Below are 20,376 nucleotides of genomic sequence, written 5' to 3' on the forward strand. Positions count from 1 at the left end.
ATGTCAAATTCTTTGTGACCCCATTTGGAATTTTCTTATGTTATCTAAATATTACTTCACTTCCATCCCATTAGAGATCTTAGTTAGTGCCTGACATCCGTAATGATAAAATTGCTTCATTTCAGTTTAATTTTGTTAGCTCTTATAGAAAAGACCAGTTATCATGGTCAAATAGCAGCCCACTTATAACCCTAAATTTAAGATATGCAAATTCTGGGGGAAACTCTTCTTCCTTCAGAGACATGCTCAAGATCTGAGGATTTCCTCTAAGTATTGTCTTAGCTCATTCCTGCCTTTTAAAACCCTGGTGAACACTGTATTATGTGAAAATGGTTCACCTCTATTAGGTCCTGGAGAATTCCAGGCAGCTCTTTATGGGGACCTCCAGTAGTCTGCCATCGCCATGGCAACCACAGCTCACTGTTGGTTGAACTTGTAAAATAAGCAAGGGACAAGTCTATGAGGATAAATTGCATCCAGATACACTGATAGGGTCAAATGCTTTCTTACTCTCCTAACATCCCTTTTCCCTCAGTTGATTTTCTCTTTGGTGGGTCAGAGTTATCTCTATAGATTTCTCAGTGATATATTTTTCAACTCATACTCTCTCAAAGGAACAGAAAATTCATAAAGTAACATTTTAAAATAAGGGATTCAATGGCACTGAGCATATTTATTCTAGATTAGTCAGAGGTAAAGTCCTTGAGGACAGGCATTGTTTTTGCTTTTGACTCTGTATCCACAACTATTAACATAATGCCTGGCATGTAGTAGGGGCTTAATAAATGCTTATGTGCTCATTAAATGATTGAAATCAACCACTCTATTAATTAGTCAGTAAATTAGGGTACAATGAACTACAGTTATCATATTTTAAATAAGTGAATGGAATGCTTATAAATCACATACATTCCCTCCCTAAAGTATTTATTTCAGGTAAACACTTTTGGAACCTCAAATTTTCCTTTGGATTCCCAGGGTAGCATTTCGTTATGTTGGAGAAGTAATATCTTGCATTTGCAATGTTAGCAGTTGCCAAGGCAACCTACAAAGTGCTTTCACATATTAGCATCTCTCATTAAACCTTAATGCTGTGATATAGGTACTATGGGTATTTTTGCCCTCATTTTAAAGATGAAGGAACTGAATCTCAAAATGACTTGATGAGGTCCATGTTTGACAGCTGTTCACATGACTCCTAGGTAGCCAGTGGAGAGAGTGCCAGGTCTGAAGTCAAGAAGTCTTTCCTTCCTGAGGTCAAATCTGGCCTCAGATACTTACTCACTGTGTGACCATGGACAAGTCACTGTTTGCCTCAGTTGCTCACCTGAAAAATGAGGTAGGGAAGGAAATGACAAACCACTTCAGTATCTCTGCTAGAAAATCCCAAATGGGGTCACAAAGTGTCTGATATGACTGAGAACAACTAAGTAAATGTTCACTAAACTATGTAAATAGCAGCTTTTCTAACTCCAAGCTCAGCTCTCTGTGCATGACAAAACCAACATTCTTATGCTGTGTTAAGACAGAAAGAAACTGGCAGATAGGAGAATTACTCAATAAATAGTCATTATGCATGTATTAAGCACCTACCATATGCCAAGCACTGTGCTAAGAACTTTACAAATAGTATCTTATTTAGTTCTCACAAAATTTTAGGAGTTAGATAAATAGGTGAAGTTATTATTTCCATTTTATAGTTGAAGGAATGGAGGCAGGCAGAGTTGAAGTGACTTGCCCAAGATCACACAGCTAATAAGTGGCTAAGGCTGGATTAAACACAAGATCAGGTCTTCATTACTCCACATCCAGCACCCTATCCACTGTACCACTCTATCTCCCTAGCTGCACCACTCGCTTCTCTAGCTATATAGTTCATTGATCAATGTGTGTGTGTGGGGGTAAGGGGGCAGAGGAGTATTTGTTTCTATTTACAAGAAAGAGGAGGAGCTCAGAAAATCTACAAATCCAAGATGTGTAGAAATGGAAGTATTATGGTCTCTAAAGAGTAATAGTTACAATTCTCTGTCCATATTTATTGATCATAGGCTCATAGATTTAGAGGTATCAGGGATGTTAGAAGTTATCAAACTAATCCCTCATTTTACAGATGAGGAAACTGAGGCTAATAGATGTTTAAGTTCCCTGTCCAAGATTGAACAAATAATAATCAGTGAAGTTAGATTTAAATTCAAGTTTGAACTTCTGACTCCAAATCTGATGTCCCTTCCTTATACAAAAGCAAACTAAAGTTAAAATCTTAGGAAAAAACTGGGAGACACAACTGAGCTCTCATTGATCAAAGAAGCTACCGCATACAGTTGTCAAGGGTAGACTGAGCACTCAGGAAGACCTGAGTTCGAATCCTAAGTTAGACACTAGGTATGTGGCCATGGGCAAGTCACATAACCTCTCTTAACTTCAGTTTCCTTACTTATAAAATAAAACTCCTAATCTGTAAAATAATTATAGCACCTACATCACAGGACTGGACAATGAGATAACACATATAAAGTGTATTGAAAATGTTAAAGTGCTACATAAATGCTGGCTATTATTCATGATAATTTTAATACTAAATTATTCAGTTTTTTGTTTTTGTATTGAAAGTTTACAGATGAAAATAGATAGTATAGTAATATTATATTAAGACACAAAGCTAAAATTATATTTATAAATTCCTTCCCTTTCCCCAAAATAGTAAGCACAAAGTCCATTAGGCAGCAAATCTGTTTACCTTCCCTAGAATCATATTGGTGCTTGAACAGAGTTTAAAAAGCACATACAATTCCAGCCATCTCATCTCTAAGACTCTAGAAAGCCATGATTTCATGGACGAATCCACCTTCCAAAGGTTTCTGAAGCTAACAAGTAATTAGTAACCTGGTATCCCTCCTTCTGATAATGAACTCTTCAGACTTATTTGGGCTGGTCCTCAGATGACAAAATTCAGTCTATGTCCAGACTCTTATTCAAAACTTTTCCAGCTTGATGGAATTTGCTACTTAGTACTCTGTGGGCATAGAAACAAACCCATTCACCTGCAGATCAGGATAATGCACCAGAGCAGGATTTTAGGAACTAAGCACCACTAAACACCCTCAATAAAATATGTTCTGTGTCCCTTATTTCATGTTTTAATGAGTCTCAGAGGGGTGAAATGATGTGCCAAAGATCACTGTAAAAATTAAAAGAGCCAGTAACCAATGTTTGATAGAAGGGAGATAGAGAAAATCTGTATGGTGAGTCTCATTTCCAGCTCTCCCCTGGGGCCAAATATAAACTGGGAGATTTTAAGGGGGTGTCACCCCCAAACTGGGTGACCTGGATGGTTGTGCCACCTCACAGGAGTTGGGGGCAAGGCTTCCCTATAAGATGAGGTATGTGGTACCCCAACCCAATTCTGAATAAGGATGGGGTTCACACAAACATCCCCCCATCAGTTAATTTCACAGCAGGTGGGCTAGCTTCAAGATGGAGGCAGTCAGACCAAGCTGTGGTTCCCCTCTCATTTGTTGTCTCTCAGGCACTCTGGAATGCTATCTGACTGATGAATGACTTTTATTATTCACAATTCAGGGATTGGGGAAAAGGGTGAAGGGCAGAGGGATTTGGGGGTGCTCTCTTCTCTATTTCTATAGGAACAGTCACTTGGATGGGAAACTTTGAGCTCCCACTCCTAAGATTCTTCCCCTGCCCCTTCTCCTTCTGTTTCTATTTCTAGTTTTCTATCTTTTTCTATAATTGTAAATTTTGACTGAAAGGGGGTCTGTCAGCAAGGTTGGGTAATGGGAAAAGGAGACTAAGAGATCACTCCCAAAATGGAGTTCAAAAACTTAGCTGACTTGATGGTTGAAGTCTTGATGGGTGAGATGTGATGGAATGACTTTGATCAGGGAATCAGAGTTTCAATTTCCAAAGCAAGATCCTCAGGAAGCGCTCAGGACTGGATCTGAGCTGGGTTATCTACCTCCTCCCTCTTCCCAGTCCTCCCCTGAAGCCCTCTCCTCTTCCTCCTTCCTCTGAGAAATTCCCAGAATTCTCTCTGGTCTCAACTGTCAGCAACTGTCAGCAATGGCCTTCTCTGGCTCCTTTTGTCCCATCCCTCTTGCACAAATTCCATACTTACATTATCTCGGTTTTGTGTGGTGGGACTTTAATTCATGCATCACTATTTCCTATTCCTATCTTATGTTCCCCCTCCCTCCAAAATAATAAATCTTTATCTTGTCTTACTATACTAATTATCTATCTATTACTATTCTAAGACGGGTTGGTAGGGGGACAAGGGTGGCAATTTATTTAACAATATTTACAGGATGTATAACAATTTTGTAACATGAAAAATTTTCCATTGAACACAGTCTAAGTTTACAGTGTAACAATTTCCTTATCCTTAAACTCTTCTAAGTTATTATTTAACCTATCTGTGATTTTAACAGAATTTTAACTTCTTTCTACTTTTAATATGTCTATCAAGCAATGCAATACAGCTATCTTATTATTCCTAGCTGTTATCAATTATGTTTTTACTATATACATTTTAATGTAATGTTAGTTTTTAAATTGAGAATCTATTTTAGTTTGTTAGTATTCTTAATTATCTATCCAACAACACTTATATATTTTATTCTTAAGCTTTTCCTGCACTCATTTGCTAAAAATTTTTTTGAACTTCCCTAGTCCTTTCTACACTTTCCCTATGTCTAATGTCCAAATTATCTGCTAAATTGTTAGCATCCTTACATCACACAACTAGGAGGAAGATGGGAATCAAATCTAGCTTTTTTTGTGACTCTAGAATCTAATTCTCTTTCCATCAAGTCATACCACTCTTCCATGTCAAGGAAAATAGGATGAAGTGGAATGATAACAATGTCTGCAAAGAATTTATATTCTACTAAGGGATTTGAAGTGGTGAGATAGGTAACATGTCCAAATAAATTATTACCAGATTATGTACAAAGTGACTGAGGGAGATAAGAAAGGGAAGGAACTAATAACTGGAGGATTCAAGAAAGAACTCTTCTAGGAAGAGGAGCTAGATAATAATTCTCATCTTATCTACCTCCTAGAGAATAGTAATGAATATGAAGTTCTTTGTAATCTTATAGTAGCACTATATAAATATATAGGAATTCTAGGTGGTATAGTAAAGTGCTGGACCTGGAGTCAGGAAAACTCATCTTCTTGAGTTCAAATCTGGTCTCAGACACTTAATTATGGTGTGATCCTGAGCAAGTCATTTCACCTTTATTGTCTCAGTTTCCTCATCTGTAAAATTAACAAGAGAAAGAAATGGCCAACTGCTTCAGTATCTTTGCCAAAAAAATCCCAAATGAGATTATGAAGAGTCTGAAACCGCTGAGAATAACTGAACAACAACTATATATTATTTATGTACCAAAATTTTAACAACTATTTCAAAGTTTAAGGATTTTCTTATAAGATCAATTTTCTACAGCATCAAGTGCCCTTACAAAGTTACTACTACAACTTTCCTAATATTTCTAGAGTATTCCAAGAGAGTAGTTTATGCATTGGAAGAATCTAGTTCAATTTCAAACTAATTACTGATCTCATATAGAACTGTTTATGATTGGACAGGTGAGTACTTCTAATGGACATTGTTCATGGTATCTTTTTGTGAGCTAGAGAAGAACTATATTTGATTTTACAAAAATTGATTAATATCCAAAGAAGTAATCACATTTCTTTTTTATCTTTTTAGCAATCTTGACACAGAAGAATTATGTGGTAAGTTCTTTTAAGATAAATTAAACCCAAAGATATCTTGACATAATCAAAATTTGTTTGAGAGAGGAAAGAAATAAAGGGTATGATAACTCTGAATCCTCCTTGAAGAATATATGAAGAAAAATTTTGTGGGTTAAGAAAATATATCACTTAACCTTTGAAGCTAAATTAGGGATATATTTCCAAAGTTAATTTATAGGGGGCAGTTGGATATCAGTGGATAGAGAGCCAGGCCTAGAGGCTGGAAGTCCTAGGTTCAAATCTGGCCTCAGACACTTCCTTGCTGTGTGACTCTGGGCAAGTTACTTAACCCCCATTGCCTAGCTCTTACTGCTCTTCTGCTTTGTAATCAATACACAGTATTGATTCTAAAAAGGAAGTTGAGTTAAAAAAAGTTATTTATACTTTTAATACTTTTCCAATAAAATTACCAAGAGGATTCTTTATAGAATTTGTTAAAAATAATAATGAAATTTATATGGAAAAACAAATGATCTAGAATACCAACTTAAGCAATGAAGAGAAGTAGAGATGAAGGAGGAATAGCATTTCCAGGCTTCAGACTGTATTATAAAATACCTGTCATGAAAATAATCATATATTGGTTAAAAGAAATAAAGAGAAACCAATGGAACAGACTTGACATAGGAGAATCAGAAACAATGGAACTCAATAGAAGACCAGAGTTTCTCCACTCTCAGGGAAAAAATCTCCTCATTTGATTAAAAAAATTGCTAGGAAAACTACAAAGCAATGCAGTAAAAATTAGGCTTAAACAGTACCTTATAACATTCTGCAATATGTTCTGAAAGGATATACAACATTAATATTTATCAGGCTATAAAAATTAGAAGAAAAACAGATTATATATAATTCACAGCTATGGGTAGGAGGTATGTTCTTAACTAAACAACAAAGGTAATTATTAAAGATAAAACAGATAATTTTGATGACATGAAACTGAAATGCTTCTTCACAGACAAAATTAATACACATAGTATAAAAAAGGAATTGATGGAAGGGGGAAAAAACTTCATATCAAGTTTCTCTAATAAAAGTTTGGTATTCAAGATGTATAAACTATATCTATGTCTATATGATTAATAGCCACTTCCCAATTGATAAGTGATCAAAGACCAAAGAGTTCTCAAAAGAAGAAGTGCAAAATATGCAAAATGAAAAATGAAAAAAAAATTCACAACCACATAAAAATGCTTTAAAAAAAAGTTTTTTTTTTGTTGTTACTTACTATTTGTTGTATGGGATAGCTCTCCTCACATTACATAAGATGATGTGAGAAATAAGAGATAGTAATAAAAACTTATTTAAAATAGGAGGGAAAAAGCTAAATTCTGATCCTTTATGAATTTCTGTAAGAGTACAATAGGCATTTCTTTTTGCTATAATTTTTGTTAAAACACATATTTTGGTGATTCATTGTTGAAAAGGTTGAGATCTCATTAATTTGCTCACAGGAAGCCAATTTTTACTGCAATTAGTACATTACTTTCACAAGAACAAACTCTCAATTAGTTTCAACAGATTTTAGTATTTAATGCAACGTCTTTAACTTCTGCCCTTATTGTGTTTTGTAAAATATTGAGTGCAACGGGTCCTCTCCAAGTTGTGGAATCATTTTGATTTCAAATTTGAAAGTCATCTGAGGTCAGATGGTCTGATTCTGCTATCATATGGCATATGAAGAAACTATGGCATCATGTCGCAGTGGATAGAGTGCTGGACTTGCAGAGGAGCTGGGTTCCAATTCCAATTCTGACCTTTACTTCCTATATGACTTTGGAAAAATTATTTGACCTCACTTTCCTCACAAATGATATAAAGAGGCTGAAATAATAAGTAAAGTCACTTCCCATTCTAAATCTATGTTCCTATAATTCCTTAGTTTTACTGATAAAGTTACTTAGATTCCATGATGCAGGGGAAAGAGCCCAGGATTTAAAATTGGAAGACTATAGTTCTTCTGCTTATATCCTATATGATCTTTGGCAAGTCACTTAATCTCTATGCATTTTAATTCTCTTATCTACAAAATGAAGAGATTAAACTGGATAAGAATTGGATCTGCCACTAAAATGTAAAAATGTCATTTCCCTTTGTAAGGAGCAAGAGATGAAATGACTGAGGAAACAAAGATTTGATTTTCTGTCTCTTCCTTCTCAGTATTCTCCTAAGACAGTGATGGGCAAACATTTTAAAGAGGGGGCCAAAAGAAAGGAAATGCTCATCTGTCATTCTGTTTCTAAGGCAACTCTTTTGAAGTTTTATTGTATTGTATCCTACTCATTGTATTTGTCAGATTATGAATAATGTCGCAGGGCTGGATAGAACATTTCAGGGGGCTGCCTCTGGCCCACAGGCCGTAGTTTGCTCATCACTGTCCTAGGACATCAGCCAAGCCACGCAAATCATGGCCAGATTTTCACATAATCTGCATGGATTGTCCTCTAGTCTATCCCTTCCTTCTCATTCAACTGAACAGGCCTTAGGTAGCATAATTTCTGCTTACGTCTCTGAGTACAACTAGAGATGAGTTCCTCTGAAATTCTTTATTTAAAACCACAGGCACTTCTCTAAGATGGTAGCATCATTTCTAGCATTTTTATTTTTGCCCTTACTTCTCAGAACCCATCTCTAATACATGAATATCATTTTCAAGTTCATTAAACTGCTACTACATTAACAACAAATTCAATATAGAATTCCAAATAGCAGAATTCCAAAATAACAAATCTCAAAATATCCATTCTGCACAACAAATACACACACAGAAACATACTCACATCCACCATATACATATATGTATGTGCATATATTTGTGTATATGCACATACACATATGTATTTATTAATGAATTGACTAGTTTCTAAAAATGTCAATAAAAAACTTAGAATTTCTTCTTTTCTTTCTTTTTTTTCACACTATCTATTCACTGTTAGCTTGTATGCAAATAAAAACACGAATGCAGATTTGAGTGAAAAATAAAATGTGTTTATGCAGAAATAGTTTATGCATACTAATTAATATGTAAGGATAGAGAAATCCATGCCTTACTATTCATTTTCTGTTATTCTTAAATTAAAAATAGAAATTAAGTTCAACAGGGCAGAAATAAGACATACAGACCATTTCTCCACTTATTGTGATTAATATAAATCACTCATGCACGTGTATATTTATGATTACATATATGTATATGTATGTGTGTACGTATATGTGTATGTATATGTATAAGAAATATGTTTATAGACAAGGTGGGATTTAAATATTACACACACACACACTTTGGGGTCCTAAACCTCTCAACAAGGTGTGTAAGACACCCTTTTTCTGTAGGATTTTTTTGCTCTTTCAACCTGCTCTCATACTAGCAGGTCTAAGTTTTTAGAGATAACAGTAGACATTTACAATGAAATTTTTCTAGGGTTCTATGGGTACCCCTATTGAGAAGAAATATTCTTCCTTGACTCACTACTCTAGCCTTTAAGCCCCCATCCACTATTTTCTGTTAATACAACCAGTCATTCATCATGACACCTTTTGATCTTAAACAGAACCATTTACTTAATAAGGCAAAAGAATTACAACTATATCTATATAAAATAAAATACATGAGTCATAAATCATAATGCACATCTATGGTTAAATCCCTTTCTCACATTAATATGCTCAAAAGGGATATAGTCACAGATTCTAAGGACCTGACACAGAAACACATTAAGGAGGGAAGTTTAAGGCAACTTGCATCCCTAAAGTACAAGCATTAATGTGATTGGTTCATTCAGGAACATCCACGCCATGGGAAACTATTAGGTGTGGATCCTCAGAACTCTTTAGACTGGAGGACAAGGAAATTCTCTCCTCTACTGAACACAGTCTTTGTAAGTTTTCAATTAATTAATCATCATCCTTGAAAAAGAATTTAGAAAGAATAGTAGTTCTCTTTAAGTCAGACAACTAATTGCTAAGCTCATCAAACCAGCCATCTCAAGACCAGAGTAGGCAGTTTCTCACTTCCCCAGATGCAGCATTGCCCAATCAGAACAGATCTCTGAGAAAAACAACCTTTTCTCTGACTTTGATGCTAAAACTTCTTTAAGATCCTCTCTGCTTTTCCTTCTCTAGCCAGAGGTGGCAGTCGAGAGCAATAATCCCATGCAAAATTTAACCTTTCTCAAACCCTGGGTGACCAGAACATCAATGGAAGACAGATAAAATCATTTCTCGCTGACTACTCAGGAATCCCTCACCCGAAACCTTTTCTTGGCTGACCATAAATGTCAAAGTGCCACTTCTTTTCACTTCTCTTGAGTATCTGTCATTTTCTTGCTAGAGTGGTTTTAGTTTAATGGCAAAAATGAGTTCCTCCTATAATACAATTTTATTTTATATTCATTTATAAATTTTATTTTACATATACTTATATTTATATCAATTTTTTAAAATTACAATTCCTTAAATCTTCCTAAAAAGTTGAGTCCTTTCTCAATCAATACTTCAGTTTCAAATGTTTCTATTATTTCTCATTTTCTTTGTTTTATCTTCTTTAGTCATAATACCTATAACATAATGAAATATAACACAAGATATATGTCATAATATGTAATATTTACATATAAATGAGCTTTGTCATTACCTGTCCTTTGCAGTTCTGTAACTTTCAACGTGTTTCTCTTTTTGGTACCCCATAAATTTTGTTTCTTCATACTCATATTTATCTAGATTTTTAATAAATAAAAGACCTTTCTCAGCCTCTTTATAACATTAAGCTTTTCCCACAAGTGAGGAATCATTCCTCACTGTTGTCAAAGAGATTTAAGTCTTCAAATTCATATCACAGATTATTTTCTTTCCAAAACTGTCCAAAATCTCTCTTGAAAATTGTTTCTTCATATCTATGTTTTAAAAGTTCATATTCAAACAAATCTCTTTTTAAAAATTCATATTAGGCATCAAAATGTTCCTTCCATAACAAAGACAAAGTCCCATACCTTTTGGAAAATAATACAGAACTCTTTCTTTACACAAAAGAACTCTTGGTGCCTTTTTCGTTATTTACTGCTCCTTATAAAAAGAGCATCAAAGAGTCAACCTCAGGCAGAGTTATTGCCTTCATTCATTCAGTTAACATTTAAGTACCTACTAAGTGCAACATAGTGCAGCTAGGTTGCACAGAGGATAGAGTGCCAGGTCTGAAGTCAAGAAGACTTCCTGAGTTCAAATTCAGCTCAGATACTTCCTAGCACTGAGACTCTAGACAAGTCCTTTAACTTTGTTTGTCTCAGTTTCCTCACCTGTAAAATGATCTGAAGAAGGAAATGGCAAACCACTCAAATATCTTTGCCAAGAAAACCCCAAATGGAGGAAGGAAGAATAGAACACAACTGAAAAATGACTAAACAACATGTGCAAGGCACAATGTGAGAGGCTAGGGAGACAGATGAAAACAAAATGGTCCTTGCCCTCAAGGATAAATATATGTATATATTAAGTCAGTACAAAATACGTAAGAAGTAAATTTGGTTAATGTGGGCATTAGAAATTAAGGCGATCACAAAATGCCCTTTATAGAAAGTGCCACTCGAGCTAAGCTTTGGAATGAAGCTCCAGGAAATCCAATCTCAGCTCTGGCTCTTCCTTTTCCCACCAAGTCTAGCTAAATATACACAGTAATTAACTCTCTGTCCAGGTCATCTCATAGGAAGTGAAGAGAAGAAATGAAGAAATTAATCAAATAATTCAAGGGAAAAAGGAGGGGAAAGCCTTTCCTTGGCTTCCATCATCCATTAAGTTGGCTGTTTCTCATTTGTCTTTGTCTAATTAACAGCTTTGCTTAAAAAAAAAAAAAAAAAAAAAAAAAGCAAGGTATTGGAGGCTGGGAGTGGTGAAAAGGGAATTTAAAGAGCTGCCTTATTCTGGCTTTGCTACCTACTTTTTCTACTCTCATTTCTCAAACAATACATTGTCCTCTCTCTATTTAGAAACTTCATGTTTTTAAAGTATTATCTTACTTTTAACTTTAATCTCTTCTTGAAAAAAACAAAAATAAAAAACAGCCTTTTTTCCCCCTCCATAATCACACTAAATCAAGTAGCCACACATCTCAGCATCCTCAGGATGTTTCTTAGAAAGCTTTTAGAACCTTCCCTAAGGATTTCATCTGTCTTCTTATCAGTAGTGTGGCTGGCATTCTTGGGTTTCCTGAAGGTTGCTGTAGAATGTATTGTTTTATTCTAGTCATCCTGATATTCGTGTTTATTATTTTTCCCACTGTATCTTAATCACTAGAATTATAATGTGGTCCTTCTTATTTTGTGAATTTTGTGTATTCTGACTGAAATTAAATATTGAAGGTTTTTGTTTTAATTTGTTTTAGCTGGGGAAGAGAGAAGGCTATCTTGACTTTTTTTGGTTTTGTGGACTCTATGCATGGATGTGGCAATGTACTATTTCAGAGTTGCTTAAGGATAGTGGGAGAATCGTTGATTTACCCAGGGTCAACAGTATGTCTCAGAGGCAGAATCTATACCTAAGTTTGACATTAAGAGAGACACCGGTAGGCCGGGCTGCCTCTCACTGCAATTATATTCACTAAAACAAAATGTTGCAATTTTATACATTTTAGAGCAAACATGTCTGACCATATCTAAGGAATCTTCATTCATGCAAGAAAGAAACAGAAACTGTCAGTCATGACTCTCATGATTATATGTATTCCTTTTTTTAAGCTTTATTGATGTCTTTTGGTTTTAAATGATATTTACAGATTACTTTCATTTCACGAGAGGCCTCATAATAAAGTCAAACAATGAAATAAAAAGAATAGTACAATGACCCCATTTGTGAGTGCCTGCAACACTTCACATTTCACGTCTGTTTTACCACCAACTCACTATTTTAAAAAATTAACAGAAATTCTTTTCTTTCCCTCCCACATCTACTTTACTGGGAAAAAGAAAAGAAAAACAAGAAAACAAATTCTCTCAATATTTTTGTTATGCTTCACACTAAATCCATCACCTACCTCTAATGGAAAGCACATTTTATCATCAATCCTCTGGAATCCTGAATAATCCTCATATTGATCAGAGTTCTCACAGATTTCAAAGTTGCTTGCTTTTCCAGTATTGTTTAAATTGTTCTCCTGAGGATTGACAGGTGGCACAGTGGATAGAGTGCCAGGGTTGGAGCTGGGATGACCTGGGTTCAAATTTGACCTCACACACTTCTTAGTTGTGTGACCCTGGGCAAATCACTTAACCCCATTTGCCTAGCCCTTGCCCTTTGGTCTTAGAGTTGTTACCAGGCAGAAGGTAAGGGTTTTGAGATAAATAAATAATTTTTCTTGGTTCATGTATTTTTTAGGGGAAATCAATTAAATATATAATCTCAATATCAAAATGCTTTTTTCTGTTGCTTTTACTTTTCATTTCTTAATTAAATTTTTTGCCACAATTAGAACCTATTTTTATATTTGACATGATACTGCCCCAATTAATGTTCTCCACTTCTAACAAAACATTAATTCTTCCCATCAACATGCTGGGGACCAGAAATCTCAGGGCTTGCTGAGGGTCAGTCACTCCCAGGATTAATTTCTGCAGCTGGAGTTTGACCCTCCAGCCCTGGTAGGACTTGCAAAGCAGAGCCGATTTTGTTTTATATTCATGCCATCTCTGCTTCCTGTTGCAAATCTAAAGGGAGCAGGATGATTGCTTTGTTGCCTCTAGCTGGCTTTTAAGTATTTTCATAACCTCTCTCTTTTATGCTAGCCTCTCTTTCAAATCTTGTTCTTGGTAGCTAGGTATTTTAAGGTATTTATAGATTTGTGGAAGATAATTGTAATGAAACTGCATGTGACTGGGAGCTTGATCTGAGAGAATAACAATAAGAAAGCTTTGTGAGCAATATTGAATATATTTAAACCGTACAATTTTTGTACTTCCTGACTACCTATTGAACATTAAATTTAAAAATTCTAAATTAAGTTTAAATAGTATCTCTGAAAATTGAAGGTGTAGGAATTATGAGCATATGATTCATGGGTTTGGGGTCAATCAGTCAATCAATAAATATTTATTAAGCACTTACTCTGTGCCAGGCATTATGTAAGTGCTGAAATGGGAATTCAAAAAAAAAAGACAAAAGATAGTTCTTCCCTCAAAGAGCTTACAATCTAATGGGGTCAGGTTACCAAGGCCAGGATTGCTCCTAGAAACTTTAGTTTCTATATGCCAAGCCTCTGCTTGTATGGCCACATCCTGGGAAGGTTCCTAGGCTTCCTTTAACCTATCCTGTAGATTTGAATTGACACATCCTCTGCTTTAGCACTGATTGGGAAAGAAGAGGGCAGAAGAGGGCTGTTAGTACAAGGGGAATCTCAGAAATCCAGAAGACAAAGAAAATGTTATGGTTCTAATACCTTCCCATTCCCACACCCCCCAGAAAAAAGATCCAATGATTTATTGGGATATTGTAGAGGGTTTAAAAATGTAGAAAAAGTTTTGAGTCAAACAAAGCTTTTACTAAGACCTAGACTGTTTAGAAAAACTTAGGGTTCCCTTGATCCAAACAAAGCTGAGATCCTGACCTTTTAGTTTTTTAAGTAAGAGTTAAGTACATGGTCTTGGTGACAACATTTTCAGCTGTGACTTTTTAAATTGTTCCTTATTCTATTGTTAATGTCTGGCAAAGTGATTGGTGGATACTCTGAATGTATTCATTGTTAAACTTTGGCAGTTTGTGGCTCAAATGCCAACTAACTTCCACCTACAGGACAAGCAAGCCAGCCTAGATGAAACAAGACACCCTGATGGAGAGAGTGGAGGCAGAATGTGCCAGGGAAGCCAAACCACCAGCAACATTTTGATCAACCTCTTCCCTTAGACCCAAATGGTAACAGCCAAAGACCCTCCAACCCAAGAGTCTTAGGAGTAGCAGTGACTTCATAAAACCATTAGACCTGTTTTCCAGCTCTGCCTTTGAAGCCATCATTGAGGAGAGTATTTGTGGAGGAAGAGCTCATTTTCCTAACTATCCAGTTACCAGTTACCTCAACTGGCAGTCTTAGATGTGGCAGTTTTCTCCAAATTCCTGGTCCTGCTTCCATTCAAGATCTCATAGCTATCAATCCAAGGAAGCAACTTCTTTAGAGAAGGGGCTAGTCATCTTCACTAATTGCCACCCAGAGGTAGACAAGCCAGTCTAACTGAAGGAGCAGGGCACACTGATGGAAAGACAGGAGGTACCATGTGCCAAGCAAATTGGTCCATCAGCACTACCATTTTGACCACCAGTTGGGAACAGCCCAGGATCCTTAACCCAAGAGCTTTAGAATTAACAATGCTTCTAGCCCAGGACCCTTAGCCATAATCCTTGGGAAGCAACCAATATGGAGATGAAGCTTGGCAACTGCTCCTAAGAAGCTACAACTATAACTTATAAAGTCTCAGAAAAGAAAATGCATGCACCAAAGTCCCTGATACTATCAAATGATTTATTGCTAAAAACTGATATATATGATTTTTTCAGTGCTGATAGCATTAAAAAAGAAATAATAACATTTGCTTTGCCACTGGATTCTAAGACCCATGGGACTTTTCTACCTGATTTGCAGCTGAAACCTTCTTATGTAAAAGATGGCAGCATGGCTAACCCTGTATTTTTCAGGGATTCCATGCTGCCATCCTTTACATAACACCTTCCATGTGTGAGGTTTCCCCCATTAGAGTATAAGCTTACTGAGAGTAAGGACTATCTTGCTTTTCTATTTGTATTCTCAGTCCTTAGCATAGTGCATTGTGCACATTAAACACTAAATGAATGCTTTTTAATCCTTTCATCTATTCCAACATAGGTGGCCTTGAGATCTGTGTTCTTGAGAAGTAAAAAAGAAAAATGAAAAAAAGGAATGGCGTTGAAGTCAGAGAATATGGGTATAGGGCAGAGTTATCAAACTCCAAATGCTCATAAAATTCCAGTGTGGCCTAACATATTTAAAAGATGTATTAAATAAAAATATAAAACAACATAGACTGTTAATTTGTGATTTTCTAAGTCCATATACTACCACTGGGGAACCATTTCTATTTGAATTGGATGTGACTGGTGTAGTATGTGAGCTGTCCATGTAAGATGTGTATGTCCATATGAGTTGTCTAAATGGAGCTCATGGGAAGACATCTGGAATCTTGCCCTCATTATCAAGGGGAAATTTTTGAGTCCTGCTTTGAAAGGAGCAAGGGAAAGGTCTGGGCTATAAGATAAATGCTCAGTTATCCTCTGAGAAAGAATATTCAATGAGAACTAGGTATCTCTACCCCACTTATTATTGCTGATGTGGCCCGTGGTTCTTTTGCTGTTGTTAAAAAGCAACAAAGCTGCTGGCTTTCCTAGTTACTATCCCTTAAAGAAGAAAGATACCCTCAAAATTACACCAAATTTTAAACAAAAAATGGTCATAAATAGTAAAAAAGGACTGAATCCAATCATCCAAGCAAATAGCAAACAAAATCAGAGTTCTAAAGAACAGAAAATATTAGAAAATTCATGTGAGTTAATAAGCTCTTTAGAGGCAACAAGCTTGTGATATCTCACTCAGGTATAAAACAGATACCCCAAACTCATCCAAAGAAATGTCCAAAAGTCCCTAGAGAGGCAAACTAGAAATCAGGGAATCAGGGACATAGCGAGAAGCCGGCTTTCATATGTATATACACACATGACTTCCTTGAAGAAATCTTTTTCTTTTCCCTGGGGTTGATTCCAAAGAGAACCTGGAGCCATGTGTGTATCTTTCTTTCTTTTTTTTTTTTTTTAGTTTTTTTAAACCCTTAACTTCTGTGTATTGGCTCCTAGGTGGAAGAGTGGCAAGGGTGGGCAATGGGGGTCAAGTGACTTGCCCAGGGTCACACAGCTGGGAAGTGTCTGAGGCCAGATTTGAACCTAGGACCTCCCATCTCTAGGCCTGACTCTCAATCCACTGAGCTACCCAGGTGCCCCTTTGTGTATCTTTCTTAAAGAAGAAATAAAGAATGCCTCTATTCTCCAAAGCTCCCTCATCAACTCTATCCATCATACATGCACACAGAGGCTAGTCATCTTGCTCTTCACCAGTTAGGCAAATCTTATACAAAATGCTCCAGGTTTGAAACTCAAGTTACATGGGTTTGAATCCTAGCTTTCCTATTTACTACCAGTACAATTTTGGACACAATTATAATAGCTACCATTTACATAGAGCTTTACATGCATTCTCTCATTTGATCCTCCCAACAATCTTCTGAGAAATAAAGTGACTTGTTCAGGATTGCCCAAGTGGTAAGTAGCTGAAACAGGGCTTAAATTCAGGTCTTCTTGACTCCAAGATCAACAATCTATGTAAGGGCCAGAATGTAAGGGGTAAAAATAAAAAGATTGGACAAAATTTATAAGAGTGTGCTTGCCAGAAATCCAAATGACTTTTTATGGCAGTTTATTTACAAAAAGAGAAAGAGTAAAAGTAAGAAAACCAGAAAGAGTAGATATTTATTCCAACCTATATGAACCAAGTAGGGTTTAAGAGGCCCCAGCAAAGGGGGCCCAGAGGGAAATTAAGCAAAGGTTTTAGCCACAAGGCTTTCTCCAAGACAAGGGACCCTTCCAGAGGCTAGTACCTCCAGAACAAGCCAGGGAAAGGGGTCAGCCTTTTTCACTCACCCACGTGGTAGTTCTAAGGGAAAATAGAAAAGCAGTCCAAGGTCCTCAGCTGGAGCTCTCCAGGGTCAAGTTGAAGGTAAAAGACCTCTTCACAGGAAGTTCTTGCCACTTTTAAAAGACCATTCCTTTTGTCACTTCCTGTGCCTTCCTTCCCCTTTATGTGGACCAATTATAGCTAAAGCTTTGCTTAGGAGTGCTCAGTGGGAAGTCAGTCAATTCTGATTTGTCATCCACTATCACACAGGTGGGTCACATAGACCTCCCCCACATAAGGATAAGTGGGGTATATATGCTTCTGGTGATTAAATCTAAAAATGGGTGGGGGAGAGTTAATCCCATCTTCTCATCTAGCTACCTCTTTGGACCTCAGTTTCTTAATTTGGTAAAACCTTGATTTTACTACCAAGTTTTAAAATAACATTTCATGATTTTTCCTGTTTGTTCTACTTATCCTGTTAACTTCTTCCCCTAGACTAGATATAAACAAAAAAATCAACTCACTTGACAGTAAAGTTCTAGTGTCAATTATCTACTTCTATTTTTATTATTTTCTTCTTTGAATTTTGAGGTGTTCTTTCATGTAGACTTCATCTTAGCACCTACTACAAAAGCCCATTCAAGTTTCCACTTTATCTGCTAGGGAGTTAAGATACTATGCTCCAGTAAATTGTGTGCTCCCTTAGTGATGACAGTGATCATAAAGGAATGTGTTGATTCCTCCCCATGAAAAACAGATAAAACAATCTGATAAATATTTCAGTCACTTAATCATTCATTTCCTTTAGAAGTTAGATGTTAGATGTTAGATATTTACAAACACAAACTCAAGCATAGTCTTATAGATAGAAATTCTGAGTTCAAGTTCTGGCTTTGATATTTACTAGCTGTTCAATCTTATGCAAGTCACAATTTCTTTGATATTGCTACTTATTTTTGAAATGGAGCTAAAAAATATCATGATGTCCTCACAGTTTAATAGTAAGAAAAGCTCTTTCATAACCTTAACATATGTTAACTAATATCCCTGGAGAAAGTACCTAGCAATTCAATATTTAACAAATGCAAGGTTCCATGGTAGGATGTGGGCTTACAAAGACAAAAGTGGAAATTTTTCCCTGCCCTCAAGTGGTTTACATTCTATTGGAAAGGTGGGATACAATATTCAGAGAGAGAAGAAAATTAAGATAATATGGGCTGGGAGAGAGCACTAAACACTCTCACACCTGGTACCTTCTTTACAATTTATCACTAGGGAAAATTAGAAAGGGCTTTCAGTAGAAATAAGGCCAGACCTGAGCTTTGAAGGAAGCTGAGGCATCAAAGAAGCAAAAGCATTGGGGGTGTTTTTGCAGGGACAAGAGCTAGTCTATACCAAAGCACAAAGGAAGATGTGAAAGGTTGAGTTCTTGGAATGGCAAGCAGACCAGACTGGCTGGAGTGCAAAGTACAGGAAATGAAATCATGGGAGATAAATCTGGAAAGGCAGACTGAAGGTAGAGTGGGAAGGGCTATAAATGCCATGCTGAAATTTCTATTTTATCTCAGAGCAACTGTGCAGTGCATCCAGAGGCTTGATACCTTCTATGGTGGAACCCCTCTGTGAATTATGATACCTACCACTAGAGAACTGTGTGACCTTGGCACATTTATCTAATTACTTTGGTATTCAACTTAGTCACATACAAAATGAGGTGAAAGATTAGATGATGTCTAAAGTCACTTCCAGGTCTAAAATTTATCTTATGAATTCATACAGAATAGATGAAACCAAGTGAACCTTGGAATTGGAAAGGATCTTAGATTCTATTTCATTTGTTCTGATCTCTCACCTAATGTAATCATCTCCTGCGCAAACTCTTTAGCAGGTGATCAATTGGTTCACTAACTCTTATAGTGTTATGGAGCCTACTGTCTTACTAAGTAGTCTAGTCCAGTGATGGGCAAACTATGGTCCATGGGCCAGATGTGGCCCTCTGAAGTATTATATCTGGCCACATGACATTATTCCTAATCTGACGAATACAATGAGTAGGATACAATACAGTGAAACTTTGAAAGAGTTGCCTTAGAAACTGCAACGTGGAAAATGGCAGGGTGGAATTCCTGCAAGAAATAGGGTCAAGCCTCACCCAGAATTCCAGGGGACCCACCCTGGAGAACTCTGGGTGAGGGAACAGTTTGAAAGCAGTTAAACAGTTGATTCCTGGGGTTGAAGTGAGCAGGTCACTTTGCTTGCTGTTCCCGGTTTAGGATTGCCTTGGTGGCCATAGTGGCAAAAGCCATTTTGGTTTCTTCTCAGGAATTTGCCTGTCTAGTGGAATTAGACCTTTCTTGCAATAGCATTTTGTTATTCATTTAGTTATTTTAGATATTAGAAGTGATTATTATAAGCTTTGAGGGCCAGATAGATATAAAGTTAGCCACTCCCTCCTAGGGGGGAGGAGCACTTTCTACCTAATGGTTCAGGGCTTCCCAGATCATATCCAAATCCTTGGAACCCCTTCCCTGCCTCCCCTTCTTCTTTTATCAGAATAAACTTCATCTTTTGGGAGCAGTGCCTGTTTATTATTCTGGGGATACTTACATCCAACTTCAACTAAGTTTCCTTGAGCTTTCCAGTCCATACAAGTTAAATTCATCTGTCCCTGATAACTACAAGACATCAAGCTTCGCCTATTGTCCCTCAGTCAAACCTGTGGGGAATATAAATTGAGAAAGTGAACATTATTAGAAATTTGCCTTGCTGAGGCTTGCCAGAGGACATGGGTCCTGCCTCCATTTCCAACTGATTTCCAATTGCTTGGTGGGAGGGGTGAGAGTAAGGAGTACCTACCCCTCCCTACTTGCTCTAGCCTCCGTGTGGGGAAAGAAAGAAAGAAAGAAAGAAAGAAAGAAAGAAAGAAA

At 36.5% G+C, this 20,376-nt stretch overlaps 1 protein-coding gene across 1 annotated transcript in view; it reads left to right on the top strand.

Moving 5' to 3' along the window:
- NECAB1 (N-terminal EF-hand calcium binding protein 1) overlaps positions 1–20,376 on the top strand; it is a 236,118-nt gene that overhangs the window by 93,700 nt on the left and 122,042 nt on the right. The window contains exon 4 of the mRNA XM_044658187.1: positions 5,732–5,757. Within this exon, the coding sequence (XP_044514122.1) occupies positions 5,732–5,757 (26 nt within the window). The remainder of the gene's footprint in view (positions 1–5,731; positions 5,758–20,376) is intronic.

This window comes from Gracilinanus agilis, chromosome 1 (assembly GCF_016433145.1).
Source record: "Gracilinanus agilis isolate LMUSP501 chromosome 1, AgileGrace, whole genome shotgun sequence".
Classification (NCBI taxonomy): domain Eukaryota; kingdom Metazoa; phylum Chordata; class Mammalia; order Didelphimorphia; family Didelphidae; genus Gracilinanus; species Gracilinanus agilis.